General features: G+C 43.3%; 1 protein-coding gene across 3 annotated transcripts in view; it reads right to left on the bottom strand.

The window, feature by feature from the left end:
- Positions 1–2,332: 2,332 nt before the first annotated feature.
- ITGB4 (integrin subunit beta 4) overlaps positions 2,333–23,550 on the bottom strand; it is a 71,593-nt gene continuing 50,375 nt past the window's right edge. For all 3 annotated transcript variants that reach the window (XM_044453765.1, XM_044453764.1, XM_044453762.1), the window contains 15 exons: positions 23,023–23,171; positions 21,823–22,027; positions 19,957–20,108; positions 18,844–19,024; positions 17,942–18,079; positions 16,962–17,144; positions 16,281–16,412; positions 9,973–10,143; positions 8,960–9,130; positions 7,044–7,193; positions 5,906–6,094; positions 4,974–5,129; positions 4,034–4,198; positions 3,343–3,459; positions 2,333–2,794 (listed from right to left, as the gene is read on the bottom strand). In XM_044453765.1, the coding sequence (XP_044309700.1) occupies positions 2,649–2,794; positions 3,343–3,459; positions 4,034–4,198; positions 4,974–5,129; positions 5,906–6,094; positions 7,044–7,193; positions 8,960–9,130; positions 9,973–10,143; positions 16,281–16,412; positions 16,962–17,144; positions 17,942–18,079; positions 18,844–19,024; positions 19,957–20,108; positions 21,823–22,027; positions 23,023–23,171 (2,405 nt within the window). In that variant the 3' untranslated portion in view covers positions 2,333–2,648. The remainder of the gene's footprint in view (positions 2,795–3,342; positions 3,460–4,033; positions 4,199–4,973; positions 5,130–5,905; positions 6,095–7,043; positions 7,194–8,959; positions 9,131–9,972; positions 10,144–16,280; positions 16,413–16,961; positions 17,145–17,941; positions 18,080–18,843; positions 19,025–19,956; positions 20,109–21,822; positions 22,028–23,022; positions 23,172–23,550) is intronic.

Here is a 23,550-nt window from a genome sequence, read left to right as displayed (position 1 = left end):
TACGTGGGTAGATTCATTTGCTTTTACTGCTGACGAACTTACGGGGTTTGCTGTTTAATGCACGCAGCCCTTTAGCACTGACTTTGACTCTTCAGGAAGCTGTTCTCCTATTCAAAATATATGAAAGGAGTCCTACTAGTTAATAATGTAAGATTAAAAATAACAGTTTTTAGTGACTGAACAAGAGCTGCAGCTAAATCATAATGAAGATATACATAGCATTAAGGTAAAAAATGATATATGCAGTGTTATCTTCATTTTAGATGTCAAAAGGGTTTTGCAGCTCCCGGTGTTTTCTTTTGTGTGGGAAACGGGTCCAAATGGCTCTTTGAGTGTTAAAGGTTGCCGACCTCTGTTCTAAGGGATCCAACTTGGTATCTCAGACATGAGAAGAAAACGCATCTGGGACTTTGCTGCAGTTCTGATCCTCAACTCTTTAAGCTCCCTCCACTTTTAATTAAGTTGAAATATTAATAGTTGGTATGCTGTTGGTAGCAAAGCAAAGTTGTTCAGAAGAAAGGGGTCATAGCAACATGGGCTGAATTGTCTCAGCTAATACTTTTGATGACAGTATTTTTCAAACCTACCACCTTTCGGGGAACCTTTCCCCGTGAACTTGCCTGCCCAGAAGACTGGAAATGCCTGGCACCACAGAACCAACACGTGGTGCAGAGGACTCCAGTATACGAAGGGGCCAGTTGCAGTTCATTCAGGGCACCAATGGCTGCCCTGTCATCACTTTGTGTGAAGTTTGGTGTTAACAGGCAACCTGTCTTCTAAGAAAGCTTGTCTGCATTATTGATTTTCTCACTGAGGAATCTCTGAAAAGCATCTGAGAAGCCCCGGAGTTCCCCAGAACATGGCTTGAAAATCACTGCCAGATGGGAACAATCATGCAAAATGGAAAACGTAATTAAACACACACAGCCCAAAAAACAGAGTTCACTTGAGATGCCTGTTGCTGTTTAGCAAGGAGAAAAGTGTTGGTTATAAGACTGTGCCATCTATCTTTTTTTAAGGAAGGTGAAATCTTTGTTGCATATTGAGAATGGAGTGCTGTGACAAGGCCAGGTGTGTGGTATGATAATTTCTATCTTTCAGCTAAATTTCATTTATTAAATTCCTGCATTGTTTCTGTCTTTGGTTTCACCTGCTACTCTTTTCTGATTGCTTAATAGTCACCCCCCAGTTTTATTAATACCTCCCAAGGTAAGCTGGGACAATCCACCAGTTCCGCACCTCAGGCATTTGAAGGAAGTGGTAGATTAAATTTAATCATTAGAGTGCCTTCTGAAATGTAGTTAATTGCCATCTCCATGGAGAATAGCGCATGTGCAAAAGTACACAATGCCTCTATTATGCAAGTTTTGAAAGCTGTGTGCACAAACAATTAAACTAAACTGGGGAAGACATAGGAAGGAAAGATGATGCTGAACCTAGCTGTGCTTGGGGACTAATGCCTATCTAGGCCAATAAAATGAGCAAATTATGGCGCTGCTTGGCCACCCCAGCCAATGTGGAAGGGAGGAAGGTGGGCTACAGGCAGAACTCAGCGGCAAGTCTCTTGCTGATTTTAGTTTTAAGGATGCTTCTAGAAGAATGGCTCCTAGGTCTGCTAGTCAAAAAAATGCTGCACAGCTCTTTTGCTTTTCCCTTTCACCTTCTCTTCCCTTTAGTAAGAAAAATGAGGGAATATACAGTGACAAAACATGGGAGAGTTATGGATCAAATCATAACACGCCATGTAAAATGCCTTTCATGAAGCAGGCCAATGGCATAATGAAAACCACATCTGGAAGTGCTTGAACTCACTTGTTAAAGTGAGCTTCATTTTAAAGACTTCTTCTGGGAAGAGCATTCACTGATTGTAATATTATGCCAAACGTTTGGTTCTACAGAAGGTAGATGAGGATTAGTGTCTGAATTTTGTCTCTTTACTATATCTGGGATTTTAGAAAGATAGGGGAGTATTTATAAAATAACAACAACAACAACAACCCAAACATTATATATTAGGAAAACTGTACAATATTTAAAGCAGCATTGCACCATAAAGCACTGTGGGTGGTGCTATGTAAATTAACGTATTAATCAATTACTGCAGTATCACACTTTAGCAGCAGGGAATCTTACACACAAATGCAATAATAGAATCTGGATTACATTCTCTCCCCTGCATTGAAGAGGTACACTTACCCAAGTCATGACGTATGTGTGTGTGTGTGTGTGCTGGGAGCACAACGATCATTTGCTGGTGGTTTTAACAATGTCAATGGAGCCAGGGACAAGCCCTTGAGAACAAATCAAAATGGATCAAGTAATACAACCCAAATGTGAAAGGTGGAGGTTTAATAACAAAGTTATGTGCAGGCAAACCTGTCAAGCAAAGCATGAAATAGCCAGCAGCTCAACTCAAAATGGAATTAACCAAGAGCCTTTCATAGCCAAGCACCTTGCAAAATCCTTTTTTCATCATGTCCTAGGGTACCATGTGAATGCAGCCTTCATTCAGTGGTATTTCAAACCCCATGTCCCATGCTTTTAGTGCTGATTAAATGCAGCAGGTACCCTTGGCCTCAGTCTGGAAGCTGTCCACAGAACAGGCCTACTTGAAATGCAAGCACCTCTTTGGCAGCTTTGCTCCTAACTCACGCTTCGTAAAGTTGCCTCTCTGTATGGCTGGAGAACGTCCCAGTGCTGTTGGACATCATGGTTCTGGTGACAAATTCTTGGGTCACCTGCTTGGTGAGGGTACCACCACTCTCCACTCTCTGAGTGGTCATCAATATGCCATCTGAAACGAGAGGGGACAAAACAAAAACCTTGCAGTGCACGGCTCCTGTGCTTGTCCCCATGAACGGGTCTGGACCAGAAGCTGAGGGTTCTGAAGCATCATGAACTGAGTGTGGCCCAAACAACTGCACTTCATTTCAGAGAAGCCCTTGTTTGAGCCCTTTTGCACTGCGAGGGCAATCCGGGCTGTGTTCACATGAATAGGGGCAGACACCAGCAGGAACCTAATTGAGAAACTATTCCTGTCATGACCACACACTTATTATCAACAGGAGCACATTCCTTACAACACAAGGAGAAGAGTGTTCAGAGAAGTAATGGGAGGATATCCCCCACCCCGCTTCCTCCACTTTCCAGAGAGAGAGCAAGACCATGGTTGTTATGGACAGAGATACCAATCCAGCAGTGTTATAAACCGCCCAGAGAACTTTGGCTATTACACAGTATAGGGAAAAAATCAATAGTATTGATGATGCCTGGTGAGGGGTAGAGAAAGCCGAAATCAGTTTAAAATCACAGATGATTGGGAAAAGTCATATTTCTTCTCACCTGTGTATAAAGGATCCAGTGGAGAATGAGTGATGCTGGTCAGAGTGTTGTATTCCCTGGGGAGACTGTATACCTCCTCTCTGGTGAATTGCTGTGTTCCATACTGAGAGAAGGAACCTGAGCCAGAAGGGCAGAAAAATCTATTTTAATTCAGCTTTGGAATGTCTACTTCATAGTCAATTTGATGTCAATAAAATAACCTCTGAAAAAATGTTAGTGAGAAATGAAAAAAGGAGAAGAGTCGAGAAAAGACTGTCTTCCTTTCAGAGAAGCTTAATAACTTGTTTGTACTGTTTTTAGTGGAAAGGTAAGATACTAATAAATTGAAAATGTGACATGTGCTGTGCCTGGATAAAAGGAAATTGGAAGACTGCAGGACTGCTTATGTTTCCACTACAGGGCACCCACAAGGGAAATAAGATGAACCTTCAAGGCATCGCAACAATGGCCACATCTCTCCATCTCCCCACACACAGACACAGACGCTCACCATACTGCACAATGCACACACAGGAAGCAGGGAAATCACCGTCTTTGCCACTGCGGCCTGTCTGGCAATATTGGGTGCAACAAGCTGCATGGAGGTCTTCTTGCTCAATGTACTAGCCAATCCTTTCAAAACAGCAGCAATTTCCAATGCCCTGACAAATTGCTATGAAGAACCAACTCTTCTTCAAGCGAATAAATGTACCTGCATCTTGAGATTCAATGGTGATGATTCCCTCTCTTTCAGGCCCGAAGCCTTGAGTGGTCTTTGCTTGCACTTTGAACTTATATGGGACATTTTCGCTCAGGTAGGGCACTGTCAAACTGGTCTCTGGGTTGTCACCCTCCACATAGATATTCCTGGGTTCCCCTAAGTAGACATAAACATAAAAAGCAGATGGAAGAACGTAGAGAACAAGCAGAAAAGTTCTGTCAGAGGCATCGGATCTATCTCACCCTTATCTTTGTTCTACTAGATACTTTGATTCACTGCCTTCTGACGCCTGAAAAGATCCCAGAGCATGCAGGGGCTTCCCTGTTTTGTTTGTTCTTTGAATTAAGAAATGTGGGATGTGTGCATATGTATATATGTATATGTGCACATGTGTCTGCACACACACAGGATCCAATCTCAATTGCAAATTCCCTGAGAGCCAGTGTGATGTAGTGCTACAGAGCATGGGAATGGGACTCAGGCGATCTGAGTTCTAGTCCCCACTCAGCTATGCAGCCAACTGGGCAACTTTGGACCAAGCACAGACTCTCAACCCAGCCTACCTCACAAGGTTCTTGTGATAGGGATAAGATTGAGAGGAGAAGCAGGAGAATGATGTAAGCCACACTGGGTTCATCGTAAGGAAAAAGCAGGATATAAATCTAATAATAAATCAAATTTAAGCTGAATCAGCTGTGCTGGGGGAAGTGGACTCCCTAGCCCCCTTCCTTCCTATAGTCACCCCTCCAGACCCCTGATAATGCTACACAGAGAGTCAGGAGACCCTGCTGAATAGGGTGCTGAATGGGGTGGGTAAGAGGACCTAAAAAATCAGCCAGAGGGATTTTCCTTGACCAGAGCCCTTCCTTTCACAGAAGGTAGATCCTGGATCTAATCCTGCTTTGCAATTTGGTTTGAAAGTGTCACATACCTCCACCATGCAACGTCTCACAGGTAACCATGTAGCCCAGAATTAGGCCATTGGGTTGGCGGGGTCTCTCCCAGCTCAGCTGAAGGGAGTCCGGGCTCAGTGCAGTGAACACCAGGGGCCCTGGGGCACTGGGAGTGCTCAAAGTGAATGGTGAACCTATCAAAGTAAGGACAAAAGCTCAATGTTCTACAGAAGGAAACAGAAGGACCGAGCACCTCACACCAGTATGTGCAGATTATCCAGTATGTGCTGATTATCCAAATGCATAATCAGAATAATAATTCAACATTTTAAAATAATTCACTATACAAAGTCTACTTCTCTCTTCTTTTCTGAATTTGTGTCAAAATTGGAAATAAAATGTTGTTTAAATTCAGAATTGGTACATTCAAATATAAACCCACAAACTAGAAATCTTAGAAAATTCAGGCTTTGGTGAGGAAACTTGAGTCTATTTTATTTTAAGTCTAGAGTTGACACATATTCGTCACCTGAAGTTCTCCTAGTCTTTAAAATACAGTTTTTAAATGCAAATGTTGAGTTTCCAATTTTTCCCATTTTGAAATTTTAAATTAAATGTTTTTACATTGTTTTAAAATTGTAAAAACTGGACTGCGTTACTCAAATGTTGTTTTAGCTAGTATTTTCAGCTTGAAAGTGCTGTAGTTTGCTCCCTCTAGTTCCACATGCTCCCTTCTCTTTCTATTCCTTATGCTCTCTTCCCATCTCTGAAATCCCTGTGAAATCAAACCCCACAGCACAGAGTTTTCATGAAGAATAAGCATAATTCTGTTCTGACTCTCCATAAAAGGAAGCATCATCAGAAATCAGTGGCAAAGAGAATCAAAAGTAGGCAACAATGCACTGGCAGCACATGGAACTGAGTGATACTTTCGTTCTAGAATGGCTGGTAAAAATGGAGCCCACGTTACCTGGAACAGGACTTAGAGGGCTGTGTGGATCCACTTGCGACTCAATAGTGATCACTCCTTCTCGCTCTGGACCCCATCCTTCATCACTTTGGGCCTTCACTTTGAAGACATAGGAGTGATTGGGCAGCAGGTCATTCACCACCACGGAGTTCTGAGTAGGGTTGGGAATAGTGAGCCTCTGAACCTCTCCTGGGAATGGGAGAAGAGGTAGCAGTGACTTTCAAAAGACACAACTGCAGTTTCCACCAGCCAGCTGACAGGGCTGTGGGGTGACTCCTAGCAGCTGCACACGGAGGCTTGTTGCGCATTCAGGCAACTTTGGAGGCCCAGAAAGCACCTCTCTGGCCCCACTGCAGCCTATTCAGAGAAGCAGCACAGCCACAGAGAAGGGGTGTGAAATCTTTCTATCCCTTGCTTATATTCTGCACCTGTATTTCATCTCAGTATTCACTGCATTGTGTACCAGCTTGGACACAGGTAGCTTCATTTCTTCCCAAGTATCCTCAAACCTAAAATGAGGTGCCTTGACAGGTCCAGGCCCACAGAGTCAAAACAGGGAGGCTTTTTGATGGTGGCCTCTGATTTCCCCATCAAAGCTCACTTGTTCCCAAAATCGTTATCTTTTCAGTGTCAGGTCAAAGCTTGCCTCTATGCCTAGTTATATGATGGTCTACTTAATACATCAGTCAAATATTTTTTAGTTGTCACTGACATTTCAATAGTTTTATGGGGGTGATTGTACTTTAGGTGATACTTATTTTATCTGTTGCATATTTTGTATGTTCTGATTTGGTTTCAAGTCTCCTTGAGTCTCTTTTGAGAAAGGTATATAATAAATCTAAATAGCAACAACAATTCCTATCAGACCCAGCTGGCCTGGTGATGAGGAATGACAGGAGTTTTACTCCAAAATGTCTTTAAGGCTTCTCTAACCCTTGCTCGTAGGTGCAAGGCTAGGAGCACGAAAATTATAATTTCTCCATACTGAGTGGGGGGCAATATCCTTTTGCTTCTTACTTCCAAATCATACTCTCTATGTTGATGGCAGCATCAACACTTCTGACTAAACAGGCTTTCCCATTTACATTCATAGCACATGATTCTGTCCTACATAAATGACAGAGGTCGCTTCACTGACCTCCATTGAGAAGCTGGTACTGCACGCTGTATCCTTGCACCTCTTTGTCACAGTGTGGCTCCTGCCAGCTGACCTTCAGTGAGGTAGGCCCAAGGGCAGAGAAGACTAATCGGGTGGGAGTTTCAGGGACACCCAGCTGCATCCTAGAATCTAAAGCAGAGACAGAAAGTCACCAACTTGGTTCTGAAGGCTGGGAAAGGGCCCAAAACTAGCCTTGCATGAGAATGTAACAGCTCCTTTCAGGTTCAGGGAGAACAAAGAGAATGCCCCGGAATAAAGGAAAGGGTTAGTCAGACCTATGGAGAATCTGGCAAGAAAGGCTTTAGTTACCGAGGTGAACAGCCGGGCTCAGGAATATGTTTAACCGGAGAGCAGTGGTTGCAAACAGCACCTCAGCCATACTTTCCAGCTGAGTTGTAGCTTGAGGATACCGGTCTCTGAGAAGCAGCTCACCACGTCCAGCCGACAGAGAGAGCAGGAGAGCTGGCTGGCCAAGCCAGTTTCTCTTTCTGTCTCCAGTCACTGCCTTCCCCAGGTCCCACGCAGAGGCTGGGTGAAGCTCACTCTGAGGCACAGTGTCCAGGCTACGCAGGGCTTTATAGACAACTCTGGAGTGAATGGGGCTGTTGGCCTTCTGCAGGAGGGCATAATGCACCCTGAAATATGAGTCTAGCCCTGGCAGAATACACAAGGGCATAATAGTGTCAACACAAAGGCCTGAGCATGAGGGAAGCTCTGCACATTCGCAGCCAGTTCATCAAGAACTCCTTGCTATCCCTGACTGAAACTGATCGAAGAACTACAAAGGAGGATTAGCCAAGCAGCTCTATTTCACAATTTTTCCAGGGTTCAAAAAAATTCAGCCCTAATTTCAGCTGGGTATCTAAATCCCAGTCCAGAGTTAAATCATTCTGTTCAACTTAGTAGGGGGTATTCAAAATGGCAGATACTGATCCCATCTGAGCGAGTAGCCATTTTCCCAGGCTCAGAAATAGAAACGGCTCAGGAATTGACCTCCAGGGGCAGAAAATGGCTGCAATCTTACTAGAAGGAGGTTTCTTTTGAAAGAATGAAGCTCTCCCTTTCATACTTTTGTCTCTCAACCAATTAGAGAGGAGTGGGGAAGCACCAAGCTCCTTGCTGGCTACTGCAGCTGGGTGAAAAGAAATTCCCCGGCCCTTGAGGAAAGGAAGACAGTTGTAGTGTACCCTTCCCTGTACCTCCACAAAGGAAAAGTTACTCCTGATTAGGGGATGGTGCACAGGGAGGGCTTGGTGCATCAAGCAGGGCAAGTTTCCTCTTCCTCTTCAAAAGCTGTAGCCCATTTTTAAGGACTGAAGTTGGGTAGGAATCTATTAAACGAAAGACAGGACACACTTCTCCCTGGTGAAATCAGAAGTCGGTCCCATCTTTTGTCTACAAAATGGTGTGACCCTGCATGTAGAGGGCAGCTTCAAAACCAGAAGGAAATTGCGGGAGTTAAGGAAGTCACTGGTTCCTAAAGTAATCCATAACACCAAGCACAATGCTAAGGCACAGTACCCTTGATCGATGCCAGTGAGCTTTATGAGGGGCATTTTGTTCTCTCTGCCACTTTTAAATGAAAGTTTGTTGCAATGCGCACAGACAGCTGGTTTGTTAAGGTGACAAACACAGGGTGCTGAGGACCTCACATGAAGTTATGGTATTGATCAGCTTGGATAGTTGTGTAGTAACTGAAATGATGCAGTTGTGAAAGGCGACGTGGTAAAAGAGCAGGAAAGCCAGAGAATGGGGGAGAATAAATTTGCGCATGCACACATAACTGCATACAATGTGGATGGAGGGCTGGATAGATTAGCAGGTTATGGGATGAGTCACTGTAGATGAGCCACACGTCCAAGGGAGAAATAACCATGCTATGCCATTGGCTATACCTAGATATTTGGAAATCCAAGAAGGCCCATCAGTCATGACTATAGAATCTCGGGCATCACTGCGGCCAAAGTAACCCTTCACCTTTGCCCTCCTGAAGACCACATCCTGTGGCATAAGGGCCATCCTCTCAGCATCTTCACGGATAGGAGGAAATATACTCCTGGACTGGTCTACAGGTTTGGGCAGAACAGAGGAAAAGAAAGAAGCACCATTGAAGACACCAGAAGAGACTACCACCCAATGCTAGGCAGAGCACCAGAGAGAATAGTATGAGGGAAGAAAGAAGTGTTCTCTACCTTAATACTGGATTGGCATCTAGAGCCTTAAAGGCAGAAGGTAGCCATGGACCTACATTAGTCTTCCATAAATGCCCTGCATGATGGTTGCAGTGGCTGGGAATGATGGGAATTGCATTCCACCATATTTGGGGGCAACAGGCTAGGGAAGGCAAAAACAAGCACAAAGAGCATCAAGAGAATGAGAAGAGAAACAATAAAAACAATAAGAATTCATTAGATTTTTCAACTCCTCTGAAGAAGTGGTGTGAGGAAAAGACATCAGGGTCATTTTCTGTCACTTTCTACCTTGGGGGAAACCTTGAAACATCCTGCCCAGGCAGGGGACACACACACACACACACACACACAGTCCAAGCCTGTTACTTTGCAGTGTGCCTTCAAGTAGCATCAGCAATCCTGATGCTGGTGCCGTCAAAACCTTGGAACTGGTCAGTGTCTTCGTCTTAACCAACCAGAAGTGATTGAAATGAAGCAAATGGTTTCTTCTAGTGGGATTGGAGGGAACTTTGTATCCTAGATAAATTAGATTTGGTTACAGGACACTGTTCACCCCAACACCAGTTCCTGGGGAACTTGGGCAAGAAGGGGCTGTTATACTCAAATCCTGCTTGAGTGATCCTGTGGGAAGCTGATTTGCCACTGTGTAAATGAAATGCTAAATGGGATGGATCCTGTGTCTAATCCAGCATGGTTCTTAAATTCTTAACACTCACCTTGCTCAGACACCACTGTCGTATACTCCCTTGTCAAAGATGAGTTTCCTATTACCCTTTTCTCATGCTGTACATATGGACTTAGATAGTTGTAGCTGGAAGATGCATTCCGGGTCAAGCTTCCACCACTGCTGGGGAAGATGAAATCCATTCGGCCATTCATCATGTGTTCTGGAAAAGACAAGAACATCCATTATCAATATCTGTGGGTATGTTCACCAAGTTAATTAATCTGTGCCAAAAGCCTGCACAAAAGAGCTCCCAGGTGTTATTCCATTTTTAGCTGCAAGTCTAGAATGCACATTTTGGGAGTTTCACAACTACTGTCAGCCTCATAAGAAGCAACCCCCTTTGCACTGCACCAACTAAATCCACAGTGCCTTAGGCAGTATCCGTAAATCAGAGCCACAGGAAGGAAAACAGTGAATCTAATTCAAGTCCACGTTCAAACAACTGTCTTCAGGTTAAAGTCTGGTTGCAGGCCCTTGGAGAAGGATGAGACATGGCTGCAATCAGTTGGTTAGACAACTTAAGACATTCATTAAACAAGTTCACGTAAGACAGGCATGCTCATTGCTATTAGCAACAACAGCTACATGGTGCCTTTTGAACTGTAACATCTGCATGCATTGCAAGTAGTCAGAAGTATTATACCTGTGGAAGTCAAATGTTAGGGATGAGCAACAGGAATGGCCATCACCCTTCTGCCCTGCTTGTGAGTCCTCAGTAGTATCAGGCTAGCCACTGCTGAAAACAAAGGACTCTCACTCACTCTCAGCCTAACCTACCTTACAGGGTTGTTGTTTGGATAAGACTGAGAGGAGAAGAAGGATTATGTAAGCTGCCTTGGGTTATATCCGCACAGGATATAATGATAATAAATGAATAAATAAATACAGTGCAGGACTAGATGGAGGGATGTGTGATAATGGAGAGAGAATGGCCATGAGAAAGCATTGGTCTCATCAAATGGTCACAGGAATGCACCAGATTTCTTTATATATAGTCACACTGGAATGCCTCAGACACAGAGCGACTAGGTAGAGTGGAGCACGCCCTTCATGAACATTAGTCTGTTCTAGAAGACACATCTTCTATATTGCTTGTAAAGTTATCCTGCTTAGTCCATTTCTGGGAAGCTGGAGACTCTGTTGAAAACAAGGAATCCATGCCCGTTCTCATTAGCTTAATTAAAAACGTAGGTTCTTACCATGAATGTAGGTTCATAGCAAGACTGGACAAGTTTAACAGAGTCTTACTTAGTATTAAAATCACACTTTTGAACAACAAAGACCTCCCCAGCACCTGTAGCTCTATGGCAGATCCCTTGAATTACACACATTCTTGACATCTCTAGGTAAGGCTGAAAAACCTCTGCCTGAAACCCTGGATAACGGCTCAGAGAGAGAGTGCTGGGCTGGATGGACCGATGGTCTGACTCTGTATAAGGCAGATTCCTCTGTTCATTCCCCTCACAGCAGGGCCATTCTGTTAGAAACCCTTCCCATTCAGCCCTCCAACTGACAGGGCAAGCAAGCTTGCAAACTACCAATGGTAAAGCTGCTGCCACAATTTCAGAGGATGGCCATAATAGGCAGCACTTTTTTTCAATCTGCCACTCTTGAGAGAATCTATGACTCGTGCAGATGCAGCCTCTTAGCAGCGTCCCGTCCCGTCCCATCCTAGTCTATGCCTGACTAGGCACAACGCATATACACAGACAGGGCACAAGTACATATTGCAAGCAGACTCCACTACAGATAGTCAGAGATTACCATGCCAACACCAGCACCAGAACCAGCACCAACACCAACACAAGCATGTGCCTACTGAAGGGAGGGAGAGGTGGAAACCTGTGTCCAAGCCCTTAGAAGAAAACAAGACAGGACTAGCACTGGGGGGGAGGGAGGAAGCCAGCCAGTTGCCCTTCACCTGGTTGGGGCCGGGGAGTCCCACTCCTTGGTAGACTGCTGCTGGGTGCATCACTGTCCACTAGCTCAGAGTGGGTGCTATCCTCATGGAGGAGACCCTCTGTGTCCGAGGAAAAGCAGCTGCTGTCCGAGTAACGAGGGATCAATTCTGCTGGGAGCCTCCAGGCGACGCGACGAAGGTCCAGCTCGTCCCCCAGCAGCTGCACGTATTTCCACCGAGAGCCTTTTGGAACAAGTGGAAGTACTTGCATTGGCACAGTCAGAAGGGTGAGGAGAGTGAAAAGGAGGCAGACCGCCACCTGCAAGCTACCCACAGCCTTTCTCTGATCTTCTCCTAGCGCTATTATTTACGGGCGAGCCCGAACTCAGCGAAAGCACTTCCTATGGCCAGCTGCTCTTGCACTGTGCCAAGCGAACTGGTGCTTGAATTAGGAGGGGCAGGTGGAGGGCCCATAATGAAATGCACAAGGCGCACTCTCTGACTCTCACCAATTGGTGTTAAATCTCCAATTTAAATGCACACTCTGCAGCATTCTAAAAGCTATTGCTGCCTGGACTGCCACGAAAGAAAAGCGGGGACTGGCTTCCACATGGCCCCTGGTAATTCAGGCACTGAACTGAAAAAAACAAAGCCAAGCAAGCATGTACTTCAGGGACAGTGTCATCTAATTGGCAGTGCTTTAACCTGCCCCTCTTTGAAATATGACTGGTCATGTTTCAAAGCCTGACTGATAATTGGAAACAACAATTCATTTCTCAAACTATCCTACTGGCACAAACTGCATCTTTGAACCTAAACTGCTATCACATGTTGATTTATTTATTCACCCCAGAGCAATAGGACAGCAATATCTCCAGGATGTTTACTCAGGCACTGCATCCACTGAGCTCACCCGGACATGTTTCCATGTTAAGTGTGCACAGGATTTCAGAACAAGAGCAACAAGTGGGAGTAATTTCCCATCCTTCTGTGTTCTGTTACTGACTGAATACATTAAGCGACAGCCAGTGTGGTACAGTGGTTAGAAGGCTGGCCTGGAACTGCAGAGGCCTGGGCTCTAGTCCCCACTTGGCCATACAGCTCACTCAGTGACTTTGAGCCAGTCATCCGCTTCCATCTAACCTTCCTACTACAGGGTTGTTATAAGAGTGAAAGGGAGAGAAGGCTCATATAACCCAGGCCACTCTGCGTTTCTTGCAAGAGGAAAAATGGTATATAATAAGTAAGATATGTAATATAAATTATAACATTATCATAATAAAAATGCCCACTGAAAGTTGAGATTAACTGAACCTTCACATGCATCTTGAGCCTCTGCATACTTCTTTGAAAATAGGCCCTGCTGTGTTCAGCTGAGGACCTATTTACTTTGAAAAAACACACACACATACGACTATGACTTCAGAACCACGTTACTACTAGTGTTACCGAACCCAAAATAAACATTTTAAATGCAAAGCAGAATATGAACATTGATCTATAAAATAAAAGTTCAAAGCGTTACTGGGCTTACTGAAGCACTACTTTTAAGCTGACACAAAAAGGACACTATTCCAGGCCTTTGGGTTGCACAGAAGCTACTCAGAAAAAGCCCCTAGTTCTAACTCCTGACAGGCTGAGAGGTGGGGAGATGAGAACTGAAAACTTTTCAGGGTAGTTCCCTCCAAGCTGAAGACAATGCAGGTAAGATACTAGTATTCATAGCAAGTGGACTAGCTAGTTCAGACAAAGCAACTGATGGGCTGGGAGCAGTCAACTACCCTGTGTAAGACTGTATCCAGAAATAAATACAGGAAAAGATAGGAAGGAACAGCTAACTAGGAAAGTTTTTATGGAAAGGGTAGACATGATGCTTGGGAGAACCCTAGCATAACATCTTGCAGTTGATTTCCAATAGGAACACTTCCATCTGGACTGCTCGGAAGATGGTTAGGTGGGCTGCAAGAAAAATGACTGATTTCTTCTTTGAAAAATACAGCACCAAGAAAGAAACAGCAGTTTTGCTAGGTGACACCCTCACCTTCGGAAATAGAGTCACTTAAATTCCAAAAAGCACGCATTTTACCACATCCACTTAATCTGACTTCTAAAAATAAACGTTTCCAAAAATAATGTTTAGGGTGGCTTTAACAACTGAGATATTTCATAGGGTCCTTTAGAATGGCAGGGAAATGACACTGCCTCAGTTTGGACAATCATTCACATTATCAGACTGTTTCCTACTGCAGTTCTCCCCCTATGGCTTGCCTTGCAGAAGTGACTCTGTGTACTCTGGAATTCACAGGTGCACATAATGTTAGTCTCTTCGGAACTTCCATAAGATACATTCATGCTGATGTTCCCCAAAACAATACTTTGCTGCTTTGCAAGGGTGCCTTACAAAGGGAGACACACCCCACCGTGCTGCAACACTCCTTCCTCCCAGCAAAAAATCCCTATTGGCTTGCTGAGCTCAAAAACAAAGAAAGGGTTTTGGCCATGTATGCAGCTTTCCTAGGCATTTTTGTATTGTACGTTGACTCTTCAGTTACTCATACAATTCCCAAAAGCGGATCTATCATTTCCGGTCTTCTTTGTCTCAAAAATAAACTTCAGTTGGAAAGGGAAGTAACTGCTGCAGGCAGAAAACAGGAAGCAAATATAAAATCTTTCCATTTCATAGCTACACATTTTGCTACCATTTCATGTTTCCGGTGAGATGGGCCAATTCCTGCTCCCCCACTCCCCCCATCATGGGATTAATCATTTCAGAACAAATGATCAGAGAATTAGTGCAATGTAGCTACCACCTGTTATTTGGCATCTTCTCTGAGTTTAATCTGGACCAGAGTTCAGCCCCCATAATCTCTTGTTAATGCTAGGTTCAACCCTGAAACATGCCAAGTGTTATTAAAAGATGGACTTTAAGCAAGTAACATACTAAATAACTACAGCTCTCCAACTTTCTTGCAGCATACAGAGGGTAGAGGGGCAGAAAGTGGGGCTGCCCCAGAGACTTACTTTGTAGAACCAACTGTGCCTCTGTAGAAATTAACCACACAGGTTTTTGAGCCTTCCAAAATTACTGTCATTTTTATTTTTCTTTATATGACTCAGTTGCTGTGTAGAACTGAGTGGATGTTTTGGAGCTATGTGAAGGCCAATACAATGGTCTTTTTCACTGTGATTACATAGGTAATTAGATTCCATCCTCAAGTTTAGGAAAGCAGATTCCGCCAAGGAAAATGAGATATCACAACAAACTCAAAGATGAATGTCCAAAGTAAATGAAACTGCACTGGAGACAGCAGGAAGTTTTGCTCAATTTAAAGAGCAGGGAAATAGATGCTGTGATTCAGACATTTATGTGCACTCAGATTTGCACCCCCACTTTTTGCATTTTTGCATCATCACAGCAAAATGACAAGAGAGGCCACTCCAATGGAGCTGGGCCAGTAAGTGGGAGCAAGCCCACGATTGCAGCAAAAGCTCTGTACTCACTTTAGATTCCAGGGTTGGCTTGACTGCAATTCACTGAAACTTTTGCTGCATCATATGAGGCAACTGAAGCACAGCTGCAGAAAGGCACTGATTGACCCATATGGCTACTAAAGGTTTACACACAACCTAACAGGAAATAGCCACTGCTGAAGTTCTGTTCAATGGAAGCACTGAAATGTGAAACCTTGGTATAGCATGGCCAACCAGATAAACTCCGACAGCAGTACAACTCAAGGTAACTTACCAAAAATGATACTCGATGATCAATTTTAACCACAGCTGTAGCTTTCAGGTCCGCAAAACATTATTGAACACATCAACCATTCATAAGAAAATAAGAGGATCCCTGCTGGATCTAAACTATCTAGCTCAGTATCTCATTTTCACAGTGGCCAATCATATGCCTACCGGGAAGCTCACAAACCAGATTAGAAGGCAATAGGCCTCTCCTGTTATTGTTCCCCAGCAATTGCAATTTAGCAGCAGGGTGCCTCTGATTATGGAGATAGCAGTATTCCCAGGACTGCTATGGCCACACTCCAACATACAGATGTGTGTTTGGTCTGCTGATTAAAGTCTGCCAGCTTTTTTATCTGGATGGCAATCTCAGCACTGAACAATCTCCTCTGTCCTCAACATTCTCCCATACAATGTTCCAGATCACATCATGATTTCTTTGCCTTGAAATACAGGCAGTGAGGGAATAGGTGGGGTGTGATAGAATTGTTTGCCTTCTTGCTAGAGAATTGCTTTGGAAGGTCAAATAATTTTGTACTGGGCTTTTGGGTTTTCATCTTACATCCTCTCCTCTCAAGTCCTTAAGAAAGGTAATCTGTGTCTTAAAAAGGAAGATCACCAGCAGACAATTCTGCAAACTGAAATAATGCTCACTGTACCAGAATCATCCGAGACACTGGGATGCTTGCTGCCAGCTGGAGAACGTAATACGTCTGTGCTGTACATCAGGTAGCTGTCATAGTCCTCTCTTCCTTCAGCGTCAATTATTGGCACGTCAGGGATGATGGGAACTGCAACGAAGTAGAAGACATCAATAGGCACCTCGATGGGGCACTTCCACATATCCAAGCACAGTAAGCCCCAACCACATTTTAGTCCTAATGGATTACCAGCATATGCTTTGATCGAGTGCTTGCAGCATCATATTCGATCCTGAAGGATGGGGAATAGTTTCACCATGGCAGAGGTGAAGGTGGGTAGCCCGTCATACTTTAAAATAACAATCAAATAGAACATGTACGCTGGTAGTAGGGTTGCATGATAGGACAGGGCACAGCTAACACAGATCTTTCCTGAAAGGTTAAAAACATGTTCACCGCCTGACGCTTGTCACGCAGTCAGATGCTTGGGGCTCTCATGCAACTATATTCCACAGGCTGCGTTTCCCAGGTGCCTTTGAAACCTGCTCAGAAAACCCTTGGGTTATGGGGTGACATAGAAGCACAATGAAATGAAATGATGAAATAGCACACCTTATGCAATATCTATGGAGTGAAAACTCAAGGGAAGACATCTTGAGCGTGACTACATGTATATGGACTGCTAGGAAGATAACTCACTGGACATAGGGCGCTTGGGTTGTGTGGCCAAGTTAATAGTAGCTTCTCTTTCAGGCCCCCAGCCAGCACCATTTTTGGCCTTTACAGTGTAGCGATAGGGCTGCGATTCTCGTAAGTTTTCAATTAGAACCATCCGCTTCTTGGCATCTTCTACCATGACTTTTCGTACTGGTCCAATGGGTCCTGTAAACAAATGTAGATGCACATTTTCCCTTACAATTGCTGCAATTTTCTCTAAGCATTTTCCTACACAACACTGTTAATCAACTGTATCTAATTTTGGTTTTGTTGCAGAATTGAAATCCAAGCATTAAAAATATTTGTGTCCCACCTTTCTACTATATAACTCTAAGTAGCATAATAGTATAAGAAAATAGTGCAAATATAAAAAAGGAAATCACATTTTCTTATGTCACAATTTTATACTGTGTTTTCCCTGCTTAAAAAAACTTGCTGAAAATGCTCAGTACACACAGCAGTGAAACTGGAGGTCACGACACTTGTCTAAAGACCTTGTAAATACCCATGAATAGGGAATGATGAGTGCCCAATAAATGCATCATGCAGAACACCCTGATGTTAATCAGCTTCTGTGTTCACCTGGTTTTCTTCTTTCTCTGCTTTCTGACTGATTAAACTGCCAAAAGGTGGCACTGCAGTACAGTGAAACTGCAGATAGGTGTATGCTTGCTTCACTCTGGGTTAGCATGATATTTATATAATAGTTCATTATCCTTGATCTAAAAACAGTGTGGAAATGCCTGGAGAACTCAGAGGGACACCCTGGAGGATCATGTATTGCCCCTGCAAACTTCCATGAGCAAAGAATCACAAGCACACAATAAATGCCCCATGTGGGGAAACACTAAATGCACTCAGCTGAACAACTGCAAAAAGGCACCAAGTGGCTCCGCCAGGAATTTTTGCTTTCTAGCTGCTGGTAGCATGATAAGGATATAGCAAATGGGATTCAAGCTTACTGTTTCCCTCATTGACAGGTCCATAGCCAACTTCATAGGCCGTGATCACCCCATTAGTCTCAGCAGGCTCAGCCCAGCTCAGCTGTGTCACGGTGGAGGAGACTACATTGAAAGCCAAACGTCCAGGCTCACTAGGAACTATAAATATTGGAAGCAAACCAACAACTTAGACTCCAGAGGAAAGACAATTCTTAGATACACTGCATGTAATGAATGGAATGTTAACAGCAGCACAACTGGATGAGATCGATACCCTCCCAACATAAATTTGGTACAATTATTTTAAAGCAGATCCTAGAATGCACTCATTCTAAAAAATAACCTAGTGCTTCTGGATGTTCTCCATGTCCTGGATACTAAATAAATTTATTTTTTTCTGTTGGCTACTGTTTTTCCGGGGAGAATGGTAACTTGTGGGAACAAAAATCTTCTCATCCAAAATGTTAAGATGGATGGGAAATGGGTCTTGGAACTGTCTGGCCTTCTTGCTGCCTCATCTTCATTCTCATTCATTCTAAACCTCTGATCAGCCAAAGAGAAGCCTAAAAGAACAGATGCTTTTCCACCTCATGAGTCAAGTTCATACACCATCCAGTCCCATTCATCCCTTTTGTTCCATTCTGAACGCCATGACCCCTCTCCCTTCTGACTGATGCTATGTAAAGTTGATAAAAACTAGCCAGCAAGTTCAATAAAGAGGTTTAGGGTGCAACACTATGCATACTAAAGTGGAAAAAAGTCCTGCAACTATAAGCATGCTCCAGTTAGGACTGTTTTCTGTCTAAACATGCAAAACATGGAGCCCTAAGTGAAATGTTGTCTCGTTAGCACTTTACTGGTGCCAGCAGAAATGCGGGTAAAGGAATCACCTTCCTTTATTATCAAGCCGTGTGCCAACTTACCATCCTCAAGTGTGCGGCAATGAACCACTTCAGAGTAAAGCCCTTCACCCATAGCATTGTAGGCACAAGACTGCATCTCATAATCACAGTAGGGGTACAGATTCGTTAACTCTGCTGATGGCACTTTGGAGTCAAGTAGGTGAGCTTCAGATTCAGGATCCCCCTGAATCCAGTATTTCACCTGCAGAACAAATAGAAGCCCCTTTGCTTTCAAAGTCTTGCTTCCGGTACTGAGAAGTTGGAACCATGGCAAAACTAGGAATGCCCCAGTTAAGAAATTTTCTAATAAGTCATGTAATGCAATACATCCACAGAATGTAATGAACGAATGCCTCCCACTTCAGAACATCCACATGGTTTGTGAACCTCTGAAGATATACCACAACTCTGGAGTGCTATACCAGAGTTTTACAAGCCATTCCTTTGTCCGATTTACGGAAACTGATTTAATGTAGCCTCCTGTTGCATATGACTGTTTAGAAAAAACAGTGATCATAATCCCAAACTCACAGGACTTAAAAAAAACAAACAAACAGGGGCATCATCTTCAAGTCTGTTTTCTTTAATTTGGGAGAGTGGGAGCCCCTTGGATAGATTTCTGACATCTAGCTGCCACAATACCAGGTGCTCTTTAAATTGAGTTTTAACAGGACAATGATGGTTTTTCAGCTGGGACATACACAGCCATATCTCACAGGCAGAAACTATCCATTGCCTTTAAAAATCCCATTTTAAAGGGGACCCAGTATGGGAGAAAAGTGACTGTAGGATACATTAAGTTAAAGGGAGGGCCTCACCTTAGAGCGATGGCGGGCACTTGTTTTACCATTGGCTGTACTGACTAGGGCTGATGGAAGCTGTAGGCCAAAATACCTGGAGGGCCACAAGTGACCCCCTTTGTTTTAAAAGAAGCAGTCCAGTGGTGATGTAGCATGAGTGAAGAGCGGCAATGACCTGCCCTCAGCTGACATGACACAGGAGGCAGCGGGATTGTGCCAGTGAATTTGACCAGTCTCCACTGTAGACCCTGACCCTCAGCACATGGGTAAGCAAGATTACACCCCCAACTGTAATTAAAAAGTTGTCTGGTCCCTATTGCATTGTTATCCATACCTTATACCCTACAGGTTTGCCAGGAGGTGGAATCCAGTTGAAGCGGATCTTCCGAGAGCTCAGCGCTTGAGCGTTTGGATTAATGGGAGCGCCAAGAATGCTCCTGGGAACCTGGCCTAGGCCTGCTCCTGTCAGCGTGCCATCCACAGCTTCTGCAGTGAGAAGAGGAAACAAAGTGTGTGATTTTGCTGGCAGGTGAGATTCACCCAATTCTTTCTCTGGGTAACCCACCTAACAGGTGCTTGGATTTAGAAGTACATTGGATAAAAGAGTTTGTTGGAGTTAAATGCTGGCCAGCATAATCTTTTGGTTAATATAGGTCAATGATGTTAAACAGTTGTTTATTATTTATGTCTGCATGATACATAGCACTTCATGGCTCGTTGATTTTCACAGAAGTAGTATGACTTACATAAGGAAGATGTGATTATATAGGTGATGAAGGCTATGTATGCCCTTTCTACAGAATAAAGACACTAAAGTATCCCCAGCCCTGACTCTCATTAACATGCACTGTTATTGTTTAGAATATATCTATAAACTTCTTCCTTTAGTACAACTTTTAATTCATCCCTCATTCTTTAAGAATTTTTCTAAGATTTTGATTCATTTTAAAATAAGTATGGATCTGGTTTTTAAAAACAATAAAGAATCTGGAAACTGTCTCTATGCTAGAACTCACAAATGTTATTAGAATTAAAGATTGTAGACAGGGAAACAAAAGCTAATTGTAAAATGGTCAATTTTGGAATAAGAAAGAATAGAAGAGCGTGCAACCTTATGATGGACTGTAAGAAGGAAAAGCTTTTTGCCTTATAATACAAATACTTATCAATGATTGAAAAAAATAATATGACTGTACAATGGAAATTTATATAAAAACTAATTTGAGAGTCTATCAATCACAGTCAAATAAGAATATGATAATAATGGCACTTATTCAGTTTTTAGATACTATTATTAGATAATAATAACTGTAATATTGTAAATAGTAGAGTTATGCTGCCTTTTCCATTGCATAAGTGTGCAAGCACTAACAGACTGCCTTATGAACCTAGCCATTTCATGAAGTTGTGCAAATGGAACTTTAGTTGGATTCTCCCCTTGTGCATAGTTTGGAACTTGGTTGTACCCTTCACCATCACTACAATTTTTTTTGTGTAATGACATTGTAATGACAGTATAATGACATTGTTGGATACAACCAAAAGGATCATGTGGCATCTCAAAGGCTAACTATGTCATGTGCTTTTGTGGACTAAAGCGCATTGCATCAGAAGCGAGCACTTTTGCCTCAGTGCTGAACGTGGTGCAGTGGTTAAGAGCATGGGACTGGGACTCAGAGGATCCGGGTTCTAGTCCCCGCTCAGCCATGGAGCCAACTGGGGGACTTTGGGCCAGTCACAGACTCTCAGCCCAACCTACCTCACAGGGTTGTTGTTGTGGGAATAAGATGGAGGAGGAGAATGATGTAAGCTGCCTTGAGCCCTTTGTAGGAAAAAGGCAGGATATAAATCACAATATAAATATAAATAAATAAATAAATAAATAAATAAATATCCTTTTATTGTGGTCCACTGAGTCACCATTTCTACATATGGTTCTATATCACTAAGACAGTCAAAATATACTACTGGATGAATATGGTGCAGCATGTTCAACTGCAGCTGATAAAATAGAGGGAAAGAGTACAACATAAACCAGCTAAGGTTCTTTGCAAGAGGAAAAACTGTGGATTATATCATTATATTGCGTTTGTTTTAGAAATCACAGTTTTCTTGTCTAGAGAGGTTTAAATGTCCAAACAGTTTTGTCAAATGATGAGATACACAGAGATCAAGATGATGCTTCTCATCAGAAGCTCACCTGGATCAGCGATGGTCACAGTGGTTTGAGCATATTTGCCAACCTTTGCACCAAACCGGGGGCTGATGAGATCCACTGAGAACTGCTTCGGCTGCTGATTGCGAAGCAGGGCATCTATCTCGGTCAGCTCCAGCAGCTTCACCTGCACTTCCTTCTGCTTCTCCCCAGGGAGGAAGACCAAGTCTCCTTCTACAGGAACATAATCCTTGGGAAGTGGAAGAAAGAACATGCTGAACAACATGATGATGTACCCCAACTATTTTCAACATCCTCCCAACTATTAAAAAAATGTAAACATGCACATCACACTGTTCTGGTGCAAAAGCACCACCCAAGGACCCAATGCACTTACACTTTTAAAGGTTACACTCTAATCAGAAGAACACTTACACAGGTCTACCATAAGAGCACACGGGTTTTATTTCATGCCACAAGCACAAGATTGAGTGTTAGACATTTAACTGCTCTGGGCACTGGCACCCACATCTATGTATTTGAACTAGTAATTGCAATAATTTGCATTTCAGCAGTAACGGCTTTTCTACACAAGGCATTTTATGTGTTCATCATTCTCTACTCATGGTTCTTTAGACAATGTCATGGCCTTCCAGCTTCATTTCTGCCTCTAAAAAGCCATATTTGGTGAGGTTATTTTGAGCAGGGAAAATACAGCATTTAATTGTGCAAGTGAAAGAAACTACTCTTTTAGTGGTATAATTGTGCTAGTCTGCTTGTTTGTGTGTTTATTTAAAGCATTTATATACCATCTACTAGCATCTCAGGACGATTTTATTTATTTATTTATTTATTTATTAAAACATTTTTATGCCGCCCCATTCACCGAAGCCTCGGGGCGGCTTACAACAATAAGAGCCTCGGGGCGGTTTTTACAATAAGAGCAACACAAAATGACATGGAGCACAGCATCCAATACAATATTGTTGCACACAGAGGTTCTGTAGCAGAAAACTCTTTTTGTGTAGTGCTCAGATCTCAGCTCTGCAACCAAACTGAAAGAAGACAGAGCAGATTATCAGCGGACTGGCAGCCTCATATGTGGCTTCATTTTTCTAGATACAACATCACAAGTAGTGGTGCTTATGTCCCCTACATGCATGGGATCACACTGGGGTGGCTTGAGGGCTCTGCATCTTGGTGATTGCAGCTCTCTCTTGCTTATGGCAGCTTCACAGTTCTTACCTTGCCTCCCTGGGCGGTGATGTCACGTGTCCTGTATGTTATCTGGGACTTTCCATTCTCCAGAATCTCACGAACAACAGGGATCTTAGCTAGCTGGTCAAAGCGGCTATAGGAATAACCTGGCTGCAGGAACTGAATGATGCTGTTGGCTAAAGGGTTACACAGACAGAGATGGCAGTAGTAATAATGGGGATAATACTTGGTTAAATATAGGACCTATATTTAGGCACTACACAAAAATATTTCACAAGAAAGCTCTCTCAAAGGGCAAAATGCACACCTCACTATGACCCTAATAGGCTTCCTATCATTCCACTGAGAACTGTTTCCAAAACAGGAAGTGCTAGACTGCATCACAGGTGAGTCTCACCAAGATTAAGAAACACAGGGAGAGTAGTAAACATCCCAGGGAGAGCAATCCTATGGTTCCTGGAAGAGAGTCTCAGGAGCATAGAATGGCTCAGTTGGCTAGTGCTCTGGCCTTGGAAGAGGAGTTGGAGATCCATCCCCCTCCTCTGCCCCTTCACA

The sequence above is a fragment of the Varanus komodoensis genome, unplaced genomic scaffold, assembly GCF_004798865.1.
Source record: "Varanus komodoensis strain SLA01 unplaced genomic scaffold, ASM479886v1 scaffold7_1, whole genome shotgun sequence".
Lineage (NCBI taxonomy): Eukaryota > Metazoa > Chordata > Lepidosauria > Squamata > Varanidae > Varanus > Varanus komodoensis.
Note: the sequence above shows the minus strand (reverse complement) of the source record. Positions and strands in the feature narration are given on the sequence as shown.